The sequence below is a fragment of the Macrotis lagotis genome, chromosome 3 (assembly GCF_037893015.1).
Source record: "Macrotis lagotis isolate mMagLag1 chromosome 3, bilby.v1.9.chrom.fasta, whole genome shotgun sequence".
NCBI classification, from domain to species: domain Eukaryota; kingdom Metazoa; phylum Chordata; class Mammalia; order Peramelemorphia; family Peramelidae; genus Macrotis; species Macrotis lagotis.
In genome coordinates this window covers 211621296-211636446 of record NC_133660.1, presented here as the reverse complement: position 1 = coordinate 211636446, position 15151 = coordinate 211621296, and the positions used below count along the sequence as shown (strand labels likewise).

At 37.5% G+C, this 15151-nt stretch overlaps 1 protein-coding gene across 2 annotated transcripts; it reads left to right on the top strand.

Moving 5' to 3' along the window:
• Nucleotides 1–1282: 1282 nt before the first annotated feature.
• On the top strand, nucleotides 1283–14951 carry TMEM128 (transmembrane protein 128). 2 transcript variants are annotated; one of them, XM_074229796.1, is made up of 5 exons: nucleotides 1283–1401; nucleotides 5409–5550; nucleotides 7305–7463; nucleotides 11884–11991; nucleotides 13935–14951. In XM_074229796.1, exons 1-4 carry the CDS (start codon nucleotides 1290–1292, stop codon nucleotides 11981–11983), a joined length of 513 nt encoding a protein of 170 aa, XP_074085897.1. In that variant the 5' UTR covers nucleotides 1283–1289; the 3' UTR covers nucleotides 11984–11991; nucleotides 13935–14951. The 2 variants fall into 2 exon arrangements, 1 of the variants encoding a protein (XP_074085897.1); XR_012477084.1 differs by lacking the exons at nucleotides 1283–1401; nucleotides 7305–7463; nucleotides 11884–11991; nucleotides 13935–14951 and adding an exon at nucleotides 1730–3124 and having other exon boundaries at nucleotides 5409–5495.
• Nucleotides 14952–15151: the final 200 nt, after the last annotated feature.

Sequence of the window (15151 nt, the reverse complement as noted above, 5' to 3'; positions counted from 1 at the left end):
ATTTTGTTGTTATTTTGTATGGAATGCAATTTACTACCTCCTGCTGAGTTTTGTTAACAAAATAAAGGCTGATGATTTTTGTTGCTGCTTTAATGAAGGTATTGTTTTCAGTCATTTTTTTCACTCAATCTTTAGGACTTTCAATCCCACAAAATTTAGTATTGTAAGGGACATTAATGGCAATCTAATGGCAGCCTATACCACAAAGAGATGCTCTATGGAAGTCATCAAATGGTCTGCATATAAATATAATTCTTTTTTTTGTCTATTTCATTTCCTCATTTTTAAAATTTTGGCTTTAATGTCAAAAATAGACATCTTGGGGTGGCTAGGTGGCGCAGTGGATAAAGCACCGGCCTTGAAGTCAGGAGTACCTGGGTTCAAATCCGGTCTCAGACACTTAATAATTACCTAGCTGTGTGGCCTTGGGCAAGCCACTTTAACCCCATTTGCCTTGCAAAAACCTTAAAAAAATAGACATCTTTACTTTGCCCCTGGTCTTACTGGAAAGGTTTCTAATATTTTTCTATCATAAATAATGCTAGTTCATGATTTTATAGTGATACCATATATGAGGATAGGCTTTACTTATTCCTATACCTTTTCAGTTTTTTTTTTTTTAACATCATTGAGGGCTATATTCTGTTGAAAGCTTTCTCTGCTTTTACTGCCCAATCAGATCTTCAAACTCATCTCTTAATTCTTGTTATAGATTTGGGAAACCGAACTTTTAAGCAAAAAAAAAAATGTTATTCAATGGGTCTTCAGATCTTCATCAGTGGAGATGGCCAAAATGTGTCTGACTGAGGAATCCACCAAGGAGTAGACATTTTAAGGTGTGAAGAGAATGCCAATTAAGGTGGCATGGTTTCCAGTATCCTTTTAAATAGGTTCGAAATAACTGTATAATGACACAAAGATTACCTGAATCTATTTGCCAGTCTTGGGAAGTGAATTAGCATTGAGGTAAAAAAAAAAACAACTAAACAAAGGATCAAATTACTGTATATACTAAATTGTATTTGTTAAAATTATATAGTAAATAAGTGATTAAATAATTAAATTTATTTGTATTGTTATTTATTTAAAATTAGATAAATAAATGAAAGGGGTCGGGATCACCGAGGCAAGTCTCCACCATCAGCAGTTTCTGCATTTGAGAGCGTGGCTGACTCTACAATGTTCCCCGCCACTCCACGACCCTTCACAGCCGTGCGCCTTTGACTCCCGGGCGGAAGCGCAACCTCGCTCTGTCCCTGTCTCAACGTCACTTCCGCAGAGGGACAAAGATGGCGGCGGCGCCAGACGCGGGCGAGCTCCAGCAGCTCAGGCGGCGCTTCCAGCAGGAGGCCGAGTCGCTGCTGGGGGCGTCGGCGCTGCGAGGCCACGGCGCGGAGGCCGGTAGGACGTCCGCGGCGCCCGCTCGGCCGCCCGGGGCTGGAAGCGGGGAGGAAGCGACCGGTTCCGGGCAGCGGACGCAGGCCCCGCCCCTCACGTGCCCTCCTCCCGCCCGGGCCGCGGGGCCGCGCGCCTCCGCTGCCCCCGCCCGCGCTGCCGGGGGCGCGCCTCCTCTGCCCCGGCCGCCCCGCGGGGGCGCGCCTCCCGGCCGCGCGCGGCCGCCTAGGGCCCAGGGCGGCTCCCCCGAGGCCCGGGCCAAGGCGGAGGGAGACTCGGCCGGCGACGCGCAGCCCCACGGGAGGGGGCGGGGCCCGGGAGGGGGACACGTGACGAACGCTGGGCCCGAGTGGCCCCGGAGGATGCTGGGAAAGCGCGGGCTTTCCCCCTCCGGCCGTGACTTGGGTCCGGGCGGGCCGGAGCCTCCCGGCTTCTAGGGCGGGCTGAGGGCGCAGCCGGCGGGGCCTGCCGGGCGTCCCGCGGCCTCGGAAGTGCGCATGGCCGTGGTGCCCGCGGGCGGCGGATGGAGCCCGAGCCTGGCTCCTCGGCCCGCCCCGGAGCGGAGAGTCGGGGGGCCCCGCGAGGACCCCGGCCTCGCAGGCCCGCCTGGCCCCGTGCGCAGTGGGGCTGGGGGAGACGGCGCACCCGAGGCCGGCGCCGGCCCAGCCCCCTGCGGGCCTTGGTGTGGGAACGCGGGAGGCTTTGTCCAGCAAGGAGCCGCCCTCGGGGCTGCCGCGCAGGCTGGCTGCAAATGCCGCCCGCCCTCCTCCCTCCCGCCTGTCTGTCTGTCTGTCTGTCTGTCTGTCTGTCTGTCTGTCTGTCTTTCTTTCTTTCTTTCTTTCTTTCTTTCTTTCTTTCTTTCTCCTCTTTCTCTCTTTTTTCCTTCCTTCCTCCCTTTTCCTTCCTTCCTTCCTTCCTCCCTTCTCTTTCTCTCTTTTTTCTTTCCTTCTCTTTCTCTCTCCCTCCCTCTCTTTTCCTTTTTCCTTCCCATTCTTCCTTTCTCTTCCCTCCTTCCTTTTTCTTCCTTTCTTTTTCCTTCCCTTTCTCTCTCCCTCCCTCCCTCCCTTCCTTCCCTTTTCTTCCTCTCTTCTTTCTTTCTTTCTTTCTTTCTTTCTTTCTTTCTTTCTCCCTTCTCTTTCTCTCTTTTTTCTTTCCTTCCTTCCTTCCTCTTTCTTCCTTCCTTCCTCCCTCTTTCTTCCTTCCTTCCTTCCTCCCTTCTCTTTCTCTCTTTTTTCTTTCCTTTTTTCTCTCTCCCTCCCTCTTTTCCTTCCTCCATCCCATTCTTCCTTTCTCTTCCCTCCTTCCTTTTTCTTCCTTTCTTTTTCCTTCCCTTTCTTTCTCTCTCCCTCCCTCCCTTCCTTCCCTTTTCTTCCTCTCTTTCTTTCTTTTCCTTCCTTCCTTCCTTCCCTTTCTCTCTTTTTTCTTTCCTTCCTTCCTTCTCTTTCTCTCTCCCTCCATCCCATTCTTCCTTCCTCCGTCCCATTCTTCCTTTCTCTTCCCTCCTTCCTTTCTCTTCCCTCCTTCCTCTTCCTTTCTCTTCCCTCCTTCCTTTCTTCCTTCCTTTTCTTCCTTCCTTTCTTCCTCTTCCTTCCTTTCTCTTCCTTCCTTCCTCCCATCCTCCCTTTTCTGTTTTTGTGCCCCCCTTCATTTAGAGGATTAGTTTTGTCCCTATGAGTAAAGTCAGCAGACAATAGGCCGCTGGGACAAGAGCATCAGACTTGAGAGCAAGGTAGATCCTATTTCTGTTCTTGGCTGTGCCCTTAACTCACTGTCTGGTTTGGGGCAAGCCACTACTTTGAACAGGAGTTTCTTCATATGTAAAACAAATGGACTGTACAAGATTATATTGGAAGGCCCCATCCAAATGTTGGCCCAATTAGGTATCAATTTAGTAGTGTTGAAGTGCTCAAATTCAATCAGGAAGTATTGTTTGTAAAGTTCCATTTATATGAAGCATCCCATTATCTGAGTGCTAGGGATATCAGGAATAGCTTTTGAAATGTCTCATTTTTATAGACTAAACAGGGATAAACTGGTAAATGTTTAGCAACTTGCTCTCTAAATGTGTACACAGGCCATTCTTTTAAATTTAATCTGCATCTTTAACATTTTCTACAATATTTTCTTATGTCTAGACAGTCAGAAAAACAATGAAGTCAAGCCTTGATTTATAGCTGATTTCCAAGGTACAAATGCTCACACTGAAATTTTAATAGTTGACTCTCATAAAAAAAAAAACTTTTTTGGCAGTTTGGTAGCATAGTGTATAGAACACTTGACCTCAAGTCGGGAGGTTGTTATTGTTGAGTTGTTTTCAGTCCAGTCCAAATCTTTATGATCTCATTGGGGTTTTCTTGGCAGAGATACTGGAGTGGTGGGCCATTTCCTTCTTCAGCTCATTTTACAGAGGAGGAAACTGAGGTAAACAAGTGACTTGCCCAGTTTCCCCTAACTGGTAAGTGTCTGAGACCAGATTTGACCTCAGGTCTTCCTGACCCCAGGTCCAGCACTCTGAGTCAGAAAGACCAATGGTCAAATTTGGCCTTAGACTTTATTTACTAGCAGTATGATCCAAGGCAAGTCATTCAACCACTGTTGGCATGAGTTTTCTTAACTAATAATAGTATCTACCTCACAGGTTTAATGTGAGGATCAAATGAAATAAAGGGCTACACAAATTTTATTATTTATAAATGCCTTTTATTTTGATCATTCATTGAGGAAGCTGTATTTATTTTTAGAATTCATTTAATAGGATGGGGGGAATCTATTTTTAATATACTCCCATAGCTAAAGAATCATAGAATGTTGAGCTTAAAGAGACTTTAAAATTCATCCCATCGTCACCTACTCTTTGACATATGAAACCAAACCCAAGAAGTGAAATGACTTGCCAAAGGCCAAACGTCAAGTTAGTGATTGAGCTGGGATTAGAAACATCAAATAACATTTCACATTTTAAATACCCATCATTGAACAAACTGAAAATTTTTATTTTGGTAAGAAGGATAGCTAAATTATTAGTTTTCAGTGTAGTGGCTATTGTAATAGGCTTGGAGATTTTTTATATCAAGAACACTGATGAATCTATTTCCTCAAAATCTATTAGATAAACAGTTTCACCAATATTTTCAAGAAGCTGTAATGTAGCTGAATGATTTTTAAAGCTAATTGTTTCTGGAAAATCTGGCAACTAGGGATATTTACCATCCCTTAGTAGTATTCAGAATCATAGAATACTGGACTTTAACTAATGAGAACTTAGAGGAGATCCATTTAAGAATTTGTGACTTGACAGTAGTGAGAGCCAAGTCCTTCATTTCAGTCTAGTATTCTTTCCATTAACCCAGAAATTACATTAAAAAAAAAGTGTTTCAATCAAAAGGAAATTATAAGAGGAATGATTAGAGTTTATGTTCTAATTTTGTCAACCTTTTTTCCTCCATTTTTTTTTTTTTAGGTTTTTGCAAGGCAAATGGGGTTAAGTGGCTTGCCCAAGGCCACACAGCTAGGCAATTACTAAGTGTCTGAGATCAGATTTGAACCCAGGCACTCCTGGCTCCAAGGCTGGTGCTTTATCCACTACACCACCTAGCCGCCCCTCCTCCATTTTTCTTAACCATCTAATAAAGGATTCAGGCTTCTGATAGATGATAAATTGAATCAGGATCATTTTCCAGATAACAAAATAATTCCCACACTGTAAGGTATCTCATTTTTTTCTGAAAGTATCCAAGTATAAATTGTATGAACCTTAAAAATATGTGGATGAAATGAGTCCAGTATTTTGATAATAATCCTTTTGTTATTTTTACTCACAAATATGTTTACATATTGAGAGTCTGGAGATGAGATTAGTGATACTCTTCATTTTCTAATATTAATTTTTGTCTATCTACAAAAGACTGCAGAGACTAGGTTCTTTACCTTCAGTGATATTAAATTTTGCTTAATTAGATGATGCATTGATTCATTTTATAGAATAATAGGACAAAATCTCTTCTTATTTGCAGAAGAATCTACAACTGTTGAGAAAAAAGAGAAACCCCTTCCAAGACTTAATATCCATTCTGCCTTTTGGATTTTGGCATCAATTGTTGTGACATATTATGTTGAATTTTTTAAAACTGTGAAAGAAAACATACAAACAAGTGGGTAAGGAAATTCAGTTTGTAAGTAAACATTTTAGTAAATCTGTTGCTTTATTTTTTTATGTTTTGCTTTTGTAACAAATGAAATAGCATAGGTTTCTTTCCAAAATCCCACTTAGGGGATTCCTGTATAATCTAGATATCTTTGTTTTAAGTAAACCCATTATTTTAAAACCACTAGTTTTCAACTGTACTTGGAGATAGCATACCTTGGAGACAACATACCTTGGAGACATCAAATCCCTTTTTTAATCCTTTTTTACCATAAGTTTTCAGTGCATAATTTGCATGATATTTCCCCAGTAGAATAATTTTTTAGTAAGGCATATGCATATTACATATATACTATAACATAGCTCTACAGAGAAAGGGACCAGACATGTGATTTCTTAAGTCAGAGGGAATTCCCTGGGTGAAGAAGTTCCCTCTACAAGTAAGCACTTTTGCAATTTATGATCTTAGAGAATTGTTCAGAGCACTGAGAGTTTAAGGGTCACTCTTTTCAGGTTTTTATAGCTAAGTGTATTAGAAGTGGGACTAAAATCCAAACCTTCCTGATTCCAAGATCAGCTCTCTATCCATTTTACATGCTGCTTCTACATATGTATATATATATATTTTTTCCTATGATTTTTTTAAATCAAAATAGGTTTAGCAGTATGAAAAAAGTCTATAATTGAGTCTGAGTTTGGAATTTATATATATATGTCAAATTTAATTCAGCAATTACTGGCATCTGTGGGGAATATAAAAGAAATATGAAAGACAGTTCTTGCCTCAAGGATCTTAGAGTCTTCTTAGTGAATTTTAACATCAATATTGAAGAAAGATTAATATGACATCGACTGATTTCCTGTTCTCACTGTGAGCACTGAGTGCTGTAGGGCTTAGAGAAGGAGGGAAATAAGGTGTCAGCAGGCACTGTCCAGAAAAACTTCTGAGATTTTTCATGGCTGAACCTGAGAAATGTGGCTAAGCCATGAATGGATGCGGAGAAGAATGAAAGGCTGAGAGGGTAGTGGGAGAAGGATAAAGTGGCATCGCCCTGGGAAAGTTGCTTATTTCTCTGAGCCTCCATAGTCCCCCTTTTAACAAAGATTTTAAAAAATAGGGGTAAAAGTAATTTAATAAAACTAACCAATACATTGTGTCTGACTATATTGAATATCATAAGATCATAGTCCTTTTACATTTTTTTCAGGTCTTCTTTGGGACTGGGTGGTGATTGAAAGTAATTACCTAACATTAAACAAAATGTTATTTTCTTTTTTGTATCTTTTTCAACTTACATTATTTTAGTCTTTTTGTATAATGTTTTCTTCTATTTATTTCAGTCTGACCATACCCAAGGACCTCATCTCTTTTTTTTTGTTTTCTGCAGAATTAAACACTTGTTCATGGTCTCTTCTCCCAGACACCTACACTGTCATGACACTTTTGTCCCCTCACTCTCCTGTTTATCTGGGATAATCTAGCTCAGTCTCCTTTTCATGGTCACTGTCTGCCCAGTACATCCAAAAGTTATTATCTTAAGTTGCTATTTAGTTCTTACATATGTTGATGCTTTGGCTCCCCAAGAAGATTAAAAGGTTGTCAAGGGCAGGGCCAGTCTTCCGATTGCTTTATTTTCTTCAACAGCTTCAGTCTGTGTTTTTCTTTAATTGATAATTTGTTGGTAGTGGTTTCATATTAATGGATGAAACTTTTAAAGTTTGTAACTATTTGTTTACTGTTCTTTTGTTTTCTTTTTTCCTTCAGGTGGCTTTTGGTTGGTATCGCTCTTTTGATCACAAGCTTATCTGTTGCATTTTACTGTATATTGTATCTGGAATGGTATTGTGGAATTGGAGACTATGATGTCAAATATCCAGTACTGATACCTCTGACAACTGCTACTTTCATTTTAGCAGGAATATGGTAAATAAATTTTGATGTAAAACACAGTTAATTTCTGTTTTCTGGAAAAATCTCAAAGTATAACATGAAATTTTAAAGTAGATTTTTATTCCTCTCCTTTTTTCTGTATCTGAGTCTTTGACATCTTTTACTGCATTGATTTTGGTATAGTCATAAACTGCTAAAACTCAAGATCTTACAGACAGTAGTAACTAGCAATGTTTGTAGGTGGGGTATGAGTGGTGGGGATTCTGTTGAGCGTAGCTGCTGAGATGAAGAGGAAAATCCACTGCAGAACATCCTAAGTTTTCTATACTGATGCAGAAAGTACATTTCTTCCCACCAATGGCAGGGATAGATGCTATGGAATGGGATGCAGACCTTAGGGAGGAGAAAGTGGAAGTATAATGAGCAGTTCCATGGAAACCCTATACATTTCTGTTTCACAGAGAGTGGCATTTCCTCTATATCCATAAGAACAGGACTTGTATTTTCCCTAAGTTCTTTAATATTTTTTTTATGCCATAGTCATTTTCCATTATGCCCTCCCCTCAACCCTTAGAAAAAGTGAGCATAACCAAGTAGCACAGAGATTGTGTTTGACAATGTCTGCAACATTCTCTGTCCACAAGCATCTCTGCTCTCCACTGAGAATGAAGTATTTTTTTTTCATCCACCAAGACAGCAGTTGCCAGCTTCTTTTCATACTTTATTACTATTTTAATGGATTCGTGATATGATTGATGTGTGGGTACTCTCCCTGTGAGTATAGACACAAGCTCTCCATGTCTTCTCATCCTGTTCGATTCTTGTCCTATACACTTTCAGTAAAGGACCTACTCAACATGCCGGGGATCGATCTCTCTCGATCTCTCTCTCTCTCTCTCTCTCTCTCTCTCTCTCTCTCTCTCTCTCTCTCTCTCTCTCTCTTATTTTTTTGACTTTTTTTATGGGGCCATCATAATACATAGGCCATACTTTTTTTTAAATATATGTGTGTGTGGATATATATTCCTAGCCCATGTCCTAGAGAGATCTTTTACATCATTTCTTGTATGTGAATCATTATTCACATTGTATGTTGCCTTCTTACTCCCATCATTCATTCTTCTGTTTTCTTTTGGACCCCCTGCAACAGTGATCCTGTAGTAATGTTTTTCATTATGTTATGTATAATCATAGCATAATCATAAGTCTGATTGTTGGAAAAAAATGGATTTGTAGGTTTAGAAGCAGATAGAAATTGTGGAAAGTGCATTTTAGTTTTAGTTTGTTAACTGCAATCTATCCCCATTTTTTCTGCTCAGCTCTAGCTCTGATTTAATGTACTATCTAGTTATCTGTAGGCTTCATCTATTTGTTTTTTTCTTGGATGGATTGCTAGACAAATTTCTTTTGAGTGGTCATGGATTTCATTAAGAAGTCCCTTTGGTGTGGGGATTGATACCTTCATCCCAACTATATACAAGTAGGATTTGAAAACCCTAGGCAATCTCTACCATGTGGGACTAGGTGTGAGACTTTCTTGAGACCAATAGGTAATTTTGATTGACGTGTCTCGTGTTTTATGCCTTGCTTTATATTAATAACATCATAAGTTATCTCTGATTACATCTATCAACATTATATGATTTTAACATATCCATAGGAGATAACTTATTGGAGGATAGCCTTTAAGATTACATTTTGACTCATCAAATGATCTTTGTAATCAAACAGTAAACATTTAGAGATTTTGTTTGTTCTTTATCTTTCAGTCAGTGTGTGACTTTGAAGATCTCATTTTTCTCTATAGAAGTTTGCCTGTTCCCTTTTCATATTTTTATCAGATTACCTCAATATGTTTATAACCAATTCTCATAAAAATTTTGTAGAGATGATTAAGATATTTATCAACTTTCTATGTTAGGTGGCATAGTGGATACAACCCTAACCTTGGAGTCAAGAGGACAGAAGTTTGAATCTGGCCTTAGATTGTGACATTACTAGCTGTGTGTCCTTGAGCAAGTTACTTAACCCTGATTGTCTCACATCCAGGGCCATCTCTAGTTGTTTTGATCTATATCTGGCCACTGGGCCCAGATGGCTCTGGAGGAGAAAGGTTGGCTAGGGACTTAGCTCAGCTCCCCTCACTCAAATCCAATGGTTTTCTTCAAAAATGAAAGGAAAATATTATGTGTCATAATATCATCTAATTTTTTTTATCAATCTTTTAGTAGGCTCTCCTCTTTGAAATTTTCCATAATAGTTTTATTCTGTCTATATGTATTCTGATCCATCCCATTTTCTTAATTTCATTATCTTTGGTACCATTTTCCCTTTTTCATATAGTCACATCAGGAACTAATGGATTAGAGTTCAAATGTAGGTCCATTGTCTTTGATGATGAGAACAGGTTGTTGTGGAAATATTGGCCAATTGTATTTTACCTTTTATTTTCCTTCTTCCTTCATTTATAATGTTCCTGGGATGTCTTGGTTTTATGCCAAGTTTTCCAGAGGCTTAATTTCTTTTCTCTGCCACTTGTAACTGTTTTGCAAGGTGATATTCCATCATCTTCAGCAAGAAAGTTTATATTCTAAACTGATATAGTCCTTAGTTGTCATGTCTCTTTACTTGACAAGGAGATTGAGTGATTACTATTTCAATTTCCTATCTAATAATCTAAAACATCAGGATGTTTTCAGATGTATCTTTATGTAGTATTTGAGATATATTGAATTACATCTTTTTAGATTTCTAGTAGGAAAGTTAATTCTTGATTTTAAAATCAATTCTTAGGAGTGACTTTCACCTGAGTTTTATTCTATTGCTTTATTATGGGATGTAGGTGTATTGGTGTCTTAATTGTTTTTCCAGTGTAGGATAAACTCTTGTACAATGAAATGAATATTTGGTTTTTGAGTACCAATCTTAACTAACTTAGGAGCAACTTATTATCAGAAAGTTTGGCACAAGATAATGACTTTTATTGGTTATAATTGAAGTTAAGTTTAGTAAAGGGTTTTGTGGCTTGCACCTTTGGGGAAATTTCTGACACCATTGAAATTAAAGTTTCTTGAAGGAAGAGACTAGGAATGATTGAATAGTACCTTTTATTATTGTATTATCAACAAAATGATACTAAGTCAGAGTCATTTAGTTGTCCAAACTAAAAATTCCTAGGTGGAGTAATCTAATTTAACTGTGCTGAGGGTGGGGTGTGGAGGGGGAGGGGATTCAAATTATTTATATTTTCAGAGTGTAAAAACTTCATGGATTTACCTGGAAAATTCTTCTACTTCATCTCTACAGAAGTACCATTTTCTGGCAATATTTTGGGGAATCACAGAGTTTTACATTTATTTATCCCACTGTTGAACATTTGGACCAGTTAGTATTTTTTGTTCAGCATTCATTTGTCATCTGGTCAGAAATACCTCTGCCAGTTTTTGAAGCATTAGATAGAGTGAAATGTCTGTTTCCACATTGAGATCTGTTGCTATGGTTTTAGCCATGTAACTAAATACAGTCTTGCTAGTAAAGTAAGACATTTATAGAAGCTCACTTAAGGTAAATATTTTTGTCAATGAAACCCTTTTAGTAGTTTGAGATGACAGGGTATGAGATAGCACACAGAGAGTATGATTCCTTTTAGGGTCAAGACAATTTACTACAAAATTACTGCCTCCCTCCTGCACTCCAAAAATCTTCAGGGCACAATTAAGTATCTTAATACATTTATTTTCCCTTTCTTTCACCGGAACCTCACCAAAAACAGGAAAAGGAACAGAGGGGAGTAATGGAATAGTACCTTTTGTTTCTTAGAGCTTTGTTGCCAGAAAATTAATTATAGGATTATATATATATAAAATTTACTTGTGCAGCCCAAAATTTGAGGATATTAAAGTATTTCATGTCTAATAGGTCTATTCCTCTCCTGATAATTCTATTTCTTATAAACATTACAGAAATAATTATAGTTGAGGCATTTACAGATTCCTTACAAAATTAATTTGTTTTCTGTTCATTTAAATTTTTTTCTTACCTTTATCTCCCAATGTATCCTACTACCTCTCACCAAGAAAGACAATTTAAGAAAAAACTACTTTTGAAAAAAAAGATGACTTAATGCTAAGGAAAAAAGTATTCTATTTATTTCTTGCCTTTTTTCATTTCCAGCACTTAGCACAGTTTCTGGGAAATATTAAGAGCTTAATAACTGAATTGAATTGAACTGAACAAGACTGAAATGGGATAAGACTTGAGACAGGAAATCAATTAGAAGGCAATAATATAGGTGAGAGGAGATGAGAGTCTGAACCCAGGTGGTAGCTATTTGTTGCATATTTTCAAGCAGTATACAAAGGCAATTTTTAAAATATAGCTTAAACTGGAATAAAAATTTCTTTGTACAGATATTTTATAAAGTGAAACTAACTTATTATTTTTTTCTTTTTAGTTTCAACATTGCCTTATGGCCTGTGTGGACACTTTTCACTCCTTTGATATTATTTACCCAGTTTATGGGTGCTATAATGCTTATCTCCCTCCTTGGCTGATATTCAAGGTAATAATATTCATGAAATAAAAATTTTAAGAAAAAGGAAAATGCTGTTTATTTTATGATATTTTAAAATTTGAAAAATTTAGCCATCTACTTTTGAAATGTCATTAATGGCTGGTTTCTTTTTAGTTATTACTAAATCAGTGTGATACTTGGATGAGAAAGAGTGCCTTTTATTTAACTGTTTCAAGTTTGGAACAAAACTATCAATCAATTTGAAAACTTTGTGAAGATGGATTAAAGTGGGGAAGAAACTGGAAGCATGGAGATCAATTAGGAAGCTATTACAGAAATGTAGGCAAGGAATCATAAAAGCTGAACTAGGTTGCTAGCTATTGTGGGGAGAGAAGGGTATTGATATGAGAGATATTGTGGAGATAGCATCAATTAGACTTGGCATCTGAGGAGAGAGAAGGTGAAAAATAAAGGATAACTTTGAAGTTGCAAACTTGGGTGAAGGAAGAATGATGGTGTTCTTGACCCAAACAAGAGGCAGAGTGGGTTTAAGGGAAAAGTTAATGAATTTTGTAATGGACCTGTTGAGTTTGAGAAGTGTATTCCAACATCCAATTGGCAATGGCAGCCAATTGATGTTCACTGAAAAACTAGAGAGACAAAAAACCCAAGAGAGCCCTCAAGTAATTTTTTTCTTAGTATGCTATATGAATAATGATCTAGCAAAGGAAACTGAGAAGATGTAGTCAGACAAGAGGAACATTGTCTTGAAACCCAAAGAGGAAAGAATATCAAGAAATAAAAGATAGTCAGCAGGGTCAAAAGTTATATAGTAAAGTCAAAAATTGAGAGGACTGAGAAAGGTCATTGGATCTAACAAATAGATCATTGATAATCTTGGAGAGAGCAGTTTTAGTAAAATAATAGGGGGTTGGAAATTGTAGAGAGCAAAGAAGAAAACAAAAGATAAGGAAGTAGAGGCAACTAGTAGAAATGACTTTCTAGGAGTTTAACAGGGAAAGGGATGTGAGATGTTAGCTTGAGGGAATGGCAAAAAATGTTCAAGAGAAGATATTTTTAAGCAGGGGATATGTCTATTAGTAAGTATGTTAGTAATTAAAAGGGAAAGAAGAAATCAGTTTATTAAAACATGGTTAGAGAAGGAGTGTTTAAAGGAACACTTTACTTGAAGAAATAGGACGGGGTGGGATCAAGAGCACAAGTTAGAGGGATTGGCCTTCACAAGGAGAGTGATTCCCTTTTTGTCAATGATTAGAGAGTAGAGAATGATGTTTTATAATTGGGGAGAAGAAGGAGCTCATGACAGATTCCTTTTTCTTCATAAAGTATAATGTGAGGTCTTTGTCTCTCATGGGAGTGAGGTGTTAGAGATGCCAATATTGTTGACTTGAAGAGAGAATAGAAGGTTTAGAATAGTCATTGTTTAGAATACAGTAGTTAATCAGATAAGAATAAAAACATTCCTGTACAAGTATTGAGGACTCAGATGAGATTAGATAAGTTATATTTATACTGGACCCAGTTGGCCAAGTTGTCTTTCTCCTGCATTGTTCTGCACAAGAGTAGGAACAAAGAATGGAGATAGTGAGAGTAACTTAGGTTGGGAGTTGGCAAGGCATGAGTGAGGTATACCAGGTGATGTTGTACTAGGGTAAAAGTTAGAATAGAATTTAACTCATTAACTACAGTATTAAAATTATGAAAGGAATAGAGTGAGGCCAGAGCAGGGAGGATGGACTAAGAAAGTTTGTTCCAAACTCACAATGAAGACAACTTTCACTCTTGTTTTACTAAAACTCTGGTTCTTGACTTGAATACATGTAGCAGGATAGCTAGATGCCTTGTGTCTGGGCCATCAGAGGCTTTTAGTGATGATGAAATCATAAAGTACTATTTTGAATATTTAGGTTTTTAAAAATTGATTTAAAATTCTTATTTTGTTCAGAATTTAAATGATTATTTTCTTTTAGGTTTTAGATCAGAAGCAGATATATAAACACTAGACCAATAAAACAGAATGTGGATGAAGAATGGAGTAAGCCATAAATTATTTCTGGTCTCTGAAAAAAAAGAGGTTTTACTTGGAGAAGTGGATAGTTGCTTGAAATCAAGGTGGATTCTCTTTTAGCATTACCCTGAACTTGAGTTGAATTGCACAGATAACTGTTAATATCTAAATGATTTTTTTGAAATTGTAGACTGAGTTTTAATGACTAGGGTAAAGTATTATAATTTAAAGATTCTAACAGGTCTTTGGGTAAAAGTGAAATTTATATTCTAGCTCTAGAATGCATTCCCAACTTTATTTGAATGATTAATTTATTTCTGCCCCTTTTTTGGGGGTAGTTATGTCATTTTGTATGTTGACTTCATATGTCTCTTTTTTTAAATTTTTTAAGGGTTTTTTTTTTTTTGCAAGGCAAATGGGGTTAAGTGGCTTGCCCAAGGCCACAAAGCTAGGTAATTATTAAGTATCTGAGACCAGATTTGAACCCAGGTACTCCTGACTCCAGGGCCGGTGCTTTATCCATTATGCCACCTAGCCGCCCCTTTGTGTCTTTAAATGAATTATATTGTCCTGTGCCTTTAAAACTCATTTGAGTAATTGTGGTGTACTTTATTTTTACAATTGTTTTTGTTAAATGGGAGTTCTTGTTGAAAGCAGTACTAATAATATTAAATTATCTCTTATGTAAAGAATTTTGCAAAGTTTTCTGTATTTGCTTAATGTTAGGGTTTTCAGTCATTTAATGAATTTAATACATTTTTTCTTAACATTAAATTATGTTTTACAAAAGGTGCCTCTTATTTTTTATATGTGTTGTGCACACCCTTGAATTTTGTCATCTTTTGGGGTAACCTAATTTGGTTGGAGAAATGTTCAGGGATACATTAAAAAATCATTCCTAATTTAAATATAGAAATATTTAAATTTAAAATATGGCTTTTAATAATATAACATGGAAAAACCCTTTGATGTTTATTCTTTTTATTGTGATAAATTTAAGTCCATGCGCTCAGTATTGTCCCTCTTTCTCCTTTACCTAGAAATGAAGTAGTATTTCTCAAGTGCTCCCTAGGAGTTTACATTTTATCCTTGGGGTTATGAGCAATATATACACAAAGAAGCAAATACAGTTAATTTAAAAAGGAGGCAAGCACTGACTTAAGGAATTGGAGAAGCCTT

Coding starts and splice junctions, on each gene's coding strand:
- TMEM128 (XM_074229796.1), top strand. CDS start 1,290: ATGGCGGCGGCGCCAGACGCGGGCGAGCTCCAGCAGCTCAGGCGGCGC. Junction 1,402..5,408: donor AGGCCACGGCGCGGAGGCCG/GTAGGACGTCCG, acceptor TCTTATTTGCAG/AAGAATCTACAACTGTTGAG. Junction 7,464..11,883: donor TTCATTTTAGCAGGAATATG/GTAAATAAATTT, acceptor TTTTCTTTTTAG/TTTCAACATTGCCTTATGGC.